Consider the following 6,732-nt stretch of genomic DNA (forward strand, 5'->3'; position numbering starts at 1 on the left):
TACTTCAAATTCTTTAAAGGTGTGTTCTTCTGTTGATAAATTTATAATGAAGAAATGATGAATAACAAAAAATAATCTCTATTTTCCCTCCTCATTTTCTATAAAAGAGAATTTCATCAATTCTTATTCCTCCTTTTTACTTCAATGAGAGATATTATCACACCAAAAATTGTGAAATTCTCTTTTATAAAAAATGAGAAAAGAAATGAGATATTTAATAAGAGAAATTTTTGTTATCCGTCCTTTTTTATTATAAATTTATTAATGAAAAAGAACGCACCCTAAAATTTACTTTCAACCTCACAACTATGACTATTATATCTACAAGGGTAGTTATCAATATGGGGTATTTTTTCAATTAGAGTGAGCATTTCACAATGAAAAACAAGCAAGGGCTTGACGCACTCAATCAAAGTTTGGATAGTAAGTAAGATTTAGACTCGAGAATACAGAGTGTACTCGACAGATCTCGTTTTAAAAAGCACTTAGAGCATCCACATTGGTTGAGTCAGTTACTGACTTATCCATGCTCTGGGACCACTTATGAGTCAAGGTCTGCATTGGTCCGACTAATCATGCTTACTTATATGAATTAGTTTTGATTTTTGTTTTTATCATTTAATTTAAATGACACAAATTTAAATGACAAATTTAAATAACACATCTCTCGCTTGAGGCGATTCTTTGTCTCGTACTCCTCGGCAAATTTTTTGAGGGTGGAGCGCGTCTCACCCATGAATTCCTCACACTCGGGAGGAGTTGTCGAGCCTTCCGATGCCTTGGCCTTCGCCGCCTTGTTACCTATTGGCCGGGATTTCTTTGCCCGAGACCGAGGTAGTGAAATCGCCGCTCTCCGACGTATTTGTCCTCTTGGGAGGAATGCACGTCTTCTTCGAGGTACAACATTGGACTTTCGGTTCGCCCGGAGAATCCTTTACACGTTCTACCACTTGAATGGAACGTTCTTGATGCGCGATGTGTATAGTGTTTGCGCCTTCTCCCGAATCATGTCGTCTGAGTGCTCAAACGGCCACTTGGCCTTCGCTTCGACCCACGTAGTCTTCTAAAGCTTAACCTCGGAACTAACACTGGCCCAATGAGATTTGATTTGGCGAAGGGTAAACGACTCGTTCAACAAGGCGTTTACGCGTTCCACGACTCTTCCCCAATAGTGTTCGCCTTTTTTGTCAACACCACGAATGGAATTGTTGGTCTCCTCAATCCACACATGAGTGATGAGATTGGTCTCATCGAGATTGTAAGTGTGGCAACTTTTCTTGTCGTCTTGTAGCTCCGCCAGCGTCTTCTCCTTGAATGCCCAAGCCATCCTCCATTGTCGTGGCTGTGGCTCCATCGCGCCTTCGCCCTTGAGTTGAATCGCCCAAATTAACTCCCAAAAAATCGAGATGGTAATATGGATCAGAAAGATCACCAGTCCAATTAGGAGAAAATTAATCAGGGGTATTGGGGTCGTTGGGATCTATTGAAATTGAGAGATATAAGAGATAAGAATAATAGTGTGGAAGAATGAAAAAAATGTGAGATGGGAATAGGTATTTATAAGAGAAAAAAAAAATTAAAAAAGGCAATTGTGTTGTGCCGTTGAGAAAGGAAAAAAAAATAATTTAAAGGCTAAATAGTCGTTGGAAAAGAAAAAGAAACAAACAAAAATAAATAAAATCAGCATGTAACCACTGGAATTCAAAATAAATATGTTTTTTTTATTCAATGCGTAAAGACATGTGCCTGCCTTAAAGAGGCAATGAGCCGAGCTCATCTCATTAGGCCGCAACTCGAGCCAAGGCATACCGCATCGGTCGACTCATAGCTTGGGCTAACTCGAGTCAACCCTATGAACTGACTGATGTGGATGCTCTTTCCAAAATTTGAGGCTTCGAGTGCTTGATTTTGAACTTGAGACTATGAGATCTTTTTAACGAAGATATGTTTCTAAGAATATTTTATACCTTTCTGTGTTAAACTTTTATATAGGTTTTCAAATAGAGAAGTCTCATGAAAAATTAATATGAAATTTTAGATTTAAGAGAAATAAGAACTAGAAAATCCTCAAAATACAAAGTAGGATTCTTAATCAATGCGGAATAAATCAAAGAAATCTGAGAAATGGGTTGATCCTCCTGCTAAGGGCAGTGTAATGCAGAAGCTTACAATGAGGATACCCTAGAGACTAAATTAGATTGCAAAGCAAGTTAATTAACTGATTAATCTCTTTAGGAAGCATGACCTACATAGTTGCATAGATTAATACAATATATGATCTGCTATGTCATTAATTACAAATAACCACAAGCCCAAGCAGAGGAAGAAGACTTCTCTGCCTGTACAACAATGCTTGAGATCAGCAGAATGCATAGTGGCCTTACTTCCTCTGCCGCTTTGTCTCTGCCTGCACGATAATGAAAATAGCTCGGATGAACGAGAGGAAATTAAAACTCTGCAATGCCTAGCAGGTATACTTATGATCGAAACTATAGCGACATAAAATATGTATTCAAGGACAGATAAATTCTTTTCTTGTAGGTTCCTAGAAGGCCCAAGTGTTTATCAAGTAAAAAATATTTTCCACATTAAAGGTGTTTTGTATGATAGCTTAAACAAGATAAGAGGGGTCAGAAACTAAACCAGTTTGCCAAGAAAATAAGCCTGCTTACTTTGCCATTTGTAAGTGAGGTTTCTTGGAGTTTTTTTACGTCTTCATCAGATCCATGTTCAGCGCAAATAAAGTGATCCAATTGCTTTGCCTGTTCCACTGTCATGTCTACACAAGCAGGATGGTACCTACAAAAGAATCACACAACAATCCATTAAGAGAAACATTAAGATAAAATCATTGCACCCACAATAATTTGAGCGCTTCATCAGGGGAAGGGACATGACAAATAACTAAAACTCCACACTGCTTAGAATGATAGAATCTCGAAAGGGCAAAAACATTTCACGAGTACCAAACACAAGTAGCTGCCTGTCCCGATCCATCCCTCTCCAAGTCACTCCCTACCAAAAACATAAGATGAGATCTAAACCGACAAGTACATGAAATCGCGGGTGTTGTGTGCTAAAAAATAATCTCCATATCTTAGGATGAGCACATGAGAGGCAATTGCACATCTGTTACTTAGTGAGATTGACAAAGAGCATACTACAACGAGAAAATTTATGAGAATAAATAATGTGCTCCATATAAAGATAATAAAAAGAAATCAAGTATAAGCAGCAGATTGGTTATTTATGGATGATTCAAAGAGGACAAAGAGGAGTATATTATACCAGCTTAATCTCTCTAGAAGATGACTGGGTGACAAAGAAAGGGTATTCAAACAAAAGAAATGAGCTTTCACAGGAAACCTATAAAACAAGATACTGCTTTATTTACTGTTGACCCAGTTATATAACACAGCTCATGCCTCATGGACAATCTCATCGTGCACTCATCACACCAAATCCATGGTTTCAAATCACGGATTCATCTTTTCACATTTTCAAGGGGAGATATTGAACTTGATGAAGTATCTATTTTATGGAAAAACAACAGAGTCAGGGATAACTCACACACCAGTCTTTGCATTCGTCGCATTGTATCATCAGGTCATCAGGATTGTAGGGCATCTCACATTTGCAATACCTTTCAAAATGTAATCACAGAAAAATCATTTAGTGTCTCCGGAAGACATCATTATGAACCAAAACCACACAATAAAATATGCACCACTCACACCGCCACACGATCTGGCAGAAAAGCTCCAGTCGCAGGTTTATACTCAAAGCGGCAATAGTAATCCTCAGGGCCAACATTCTGCAGCTTAGTATAATTCTTGAAAGAGTGAACAATGCATTTTCCCTCGATAGTGTGAGCACTCTGTGTGTCATGGTGATCTGATAAGAACAATTCCTTGGCTCCATGGAACTGTCTTCTTCCTCCGACTGCTTCCTCTGGCCTGTAGTACCACCTCACCCGGACTTTCATATTGTTACGGTTATCAGCCTCAATCTTCTCCACCCGTGCCACATAAGGCGCGGTGTTACTTTCTGATGGCCGCATCAAGACACAATCTCCAGCTTAATTTCCCCAGAAACACAACAGTAAAACTAAATTCAGAAGCTCAAATACCTATATACCCAAATCTAAAAACATTCATACAGTGTGCTACTAGTAGAGGCCGAATTTCATGCCTAACACAAATAAAATAAACAGAAACTATTATTCCTTAATACTATAGTGCCACATTTATGCTCGTAATTTCTTAGTTAGGAATCTTCACGCCATTGAAGAACATCAGCAAAGATGCCCAGCTCTGAGATAATTACAGCCCCATCTTCATTCCCATAGTGAAACCAAGATTTTTTTGCTATCAAATTTTACAAAATAAATAAAGAAAGAAAACAAAAGGAAAAATGTAAAGAATTCATAAACATGCATGCAGAACACGAGTTCCCCACTGCAATGCTGCATTACAACCATTAATCCCAAGGAAATAACAAAATAACGAAAGCCCATTTCGCAGCAGCACTCTCAAAGCAACACACACAACTTCACAATCCATAAAATTCCCGCATTTCACATAGGTCCACAGAATATACATCTCTCGGTATACCTTTAACAACTTTGTTGGTGCCTCTAATTGTGTAAGAATCTACATCTCTCTTTCCAGGTCTCGTTTTCGCCATGGATAGACTAGTCAGAGAAACTCCTCTCTCTCTCTCTCTCTCTCTCTCTAGAAACAGCAGCCTTCCCGTCGAAGATTTTCGAAACACCGGAAAAAAAAACCCTTCAAATGACGACGTTGAAAGGAACCGAACATAAAAAATTAAAAGCACATTTTAATGGGGGGCTGAATCGGAAGAATCGGGAAACAGAATTACATAAACCCTAGAACTTTTGGGGGGTAAAATTTGCGGTTAAAACAAACCCTAAGAGAGCACTGCTTTGTCCGTATTCAAATGGTATTTATTGGGGGAAATGAGTATAATTTTGGAGTATTAAAAATGGTGTGAAACTACAATTTTAAGAATTAATTATGAGAACTAATCCTGATTTAGAGTTCTTAAACCGTTCTGCTGCAGTCATTAATGATATGCAGAGATGTCATTTGTAGCACTACAGCTTTTTGAGGTTAGGCACTGTCAATGGGAGAGGAAGCGACGTCAATATCATGCCTTGCAGTTTTATTACACGAAATTCTTGAAAACATTAATTTGGGATAAATTTCTTCAAATACTCTCTCCGTACCTCCTTATCTCGAAACACTTTACTTTTTGAGTTGTTTCATCAATTTTGAGATAATTTTTTATTTAGTAAAAAAATTATCTTTTATTTATCTTTTTATTTTTCCACTTTACCCACAAAATATTAGTAGTAGTATTTTTTTAATTCTCGTATCAAAAAAAAAAAGATTTCAAGATAGCCGAAAGTATAGTCTAATCTAATTTCACTCACAAGATGCATTAATATTATTTTAGTTTTTGCCAAATACACATGAATTTATGGATAGTGAAACTTGCAAAAAAAAAATACATGAAGTGTATATATATATATAGGATAGTGAGAACCACAATTTCGTGAGAACATGAGAATTATTATTATTATTATTATTATTATTATTATTATTATTATTATTATTATTATTATTATTATTGCATCTGCTATACAAATTAATGCATCCACTATCAAATATACTGCATTCGAAAAAAATAAATTTTTTGCTCCCTCCAGGATTCGAACACAGGTTCTGCATTCATCCACTAAGATGATGCATCCATCGTAGATCTTGAAGATCGAATGGTTTAAAATGGTTCTCGTTCTTATTTTGTTTAGTGGTTCTTATTTGAATCTCTCCACACACACACACACACATATATATATATATACATATATATATAGGGGGCTGCTCCAATGAGACCCCCTAATTTTAGTGAGATCTAGGGCACGATCTGGTGCGTTTATTTTATTAATCATATGACCGATATTGTATCTAAAGGGTGATTTTTTTTCGCAGGGTTCGAATCCTGGAGGGAGCAGAATATTTTAAATTTTGTTATTCATCAATATATACTGCATTGTTCATCAGTATATACGGCCATGTTCATCAGTATATATGTTTTATTCATTACGAATTTTTTAAATTTTATTTTTCATCAGTATATACATCTTGTTCATTAGATATACGTTTTGTTCATTAGTATTATATGTCTTATTCATTGTCCTAGTGTTTCACGAAAAATATGGGGTCTCACTGGAGCGCGCCCCTATATATATATATATATATATATATATATATATATATATATATATATATATCATCAAATAAATTACTACACGCAAGTGAGACCTTTATATCACATAAAAGTTGAAAATATATTACACAACACGCATGCACACAGTACTTTACACTTTACACCATATAAAAATGAAAAAAAAAATACCACATCACAGATAATTAAACGGAATTGAACCCAAAACATTTTTCTAAAGAAGAATCTTTAGATTCTCCAGCTTGAAAATAGAAAATCTGGATAGTAGGGACTTGATTTAGGAGGTAGCAGGCGATTGGTTCAGAACGTTGATGTCGTTGTTCGAACCGGCGACACCGAAGAAGGCATGCCAAATCCACAAATCGTGGGATGCAACGGCCTCCAAGATCAAGGTGGGCTTCCCTTGATCACCGTGTGTATATGCGCCATGCCACGCCTTTGGGCAATTCTTCCATGCCCAAT

General features: G+C 36.6%; 1 protein-coding gene across 3 annotated transcripts; it reads right to left on the minus strand.

Annotated features, from left to right (window-relative positions):
• Positions 1 to 2,235: 2,235 nt before the first annotated feature.
• Positions 2,236 to 5,150, minus strand: LOC131011307 (chromatin remodeling protein EBS-like). 3 transcript variants are annotated; one of them, XM_057939083.1, is made up of 5 exons: positions 4,614 to 5,150; positions 3,735 to 4,077; positions 3,575 to 3,643; positions 2,673 to 2,799; positions 2,236 to 2,407 (listed from the first exon to the last, which is right to left on the minus strand). In XM_057939083.1, the coding sequence occupies exons 1-5, from the start codon at positions 4,684 to 4,686 to the stop codon at positions 2,381 to 2,383; spliced, it is 639 nt and encodes a 212-aa protein (XP_057795066.1). In that variant the 5' UTR covers positions 4,687 to 5,150; the 3' UTR covers positions 2,236 to 2,380. The 3 variants fall into 3 exon arrangements, 2 of the variants coding, with proteins under 2 accessions (XP_057795066.1, XP_057795067.1); XM_057939084.1 differs by having other exon boundaries at positions 3,735 to 4,047; positions 4,614 to 5,148; XR_009096859.1 differs by having other exon boundaries at positions 2,386 to 2,407; positions 3,571 to 3,643.
• Between the last annotated feature and the right edge of the window lie 1,582 nt (positions 5,151 to 6,732).

The sequence above is a fragment of the Salvia miltiorrhiza genome, chromosome 2 (assembly GCF_028751815.1).
Source record: "Salvia miltiorrhiza cultivar Shanhuang (shh) chromosome 2, IMPLAD_Smil_shh, whole genome shotgun sequence".
Classification (NCBI taxonomy): domain Eukaryota; kingdom Viridiplantae; phylum Streptophyta; class Magnoliopsida; order Lamiales; family Lamiaceae; genus Salvia; species Salvia miltiorrhiza.

What these genes read in the sequence shown, in the direction of transcription:
- LOC131011307 (XM_057939083.1), bottom strand. Translation starts at nt 4,686, where the DNA reads ATGGCGAAAACGAGACCTGGAAAGAGAGATGTAGATTCTTACACAATT. An exon ending in CTGCCAGATCGTGTGGCGGT is followed by an intron (nt 3,644 to 3,734) that starts GTGAGTGGTGCA and finishes ACATTTTGAAAG; the next exon opens with GTATTGCAAATGTGAGATGC. An exon ending in CCTCACTTACAAATGGCAAA is followed by an intron (nt 2,408 to 2,672) that starts GTAAGCAGGCTT and finishes ATTATCGTGCAG; the next exon opens with GCAGAGACAAAGCGGCAGAG.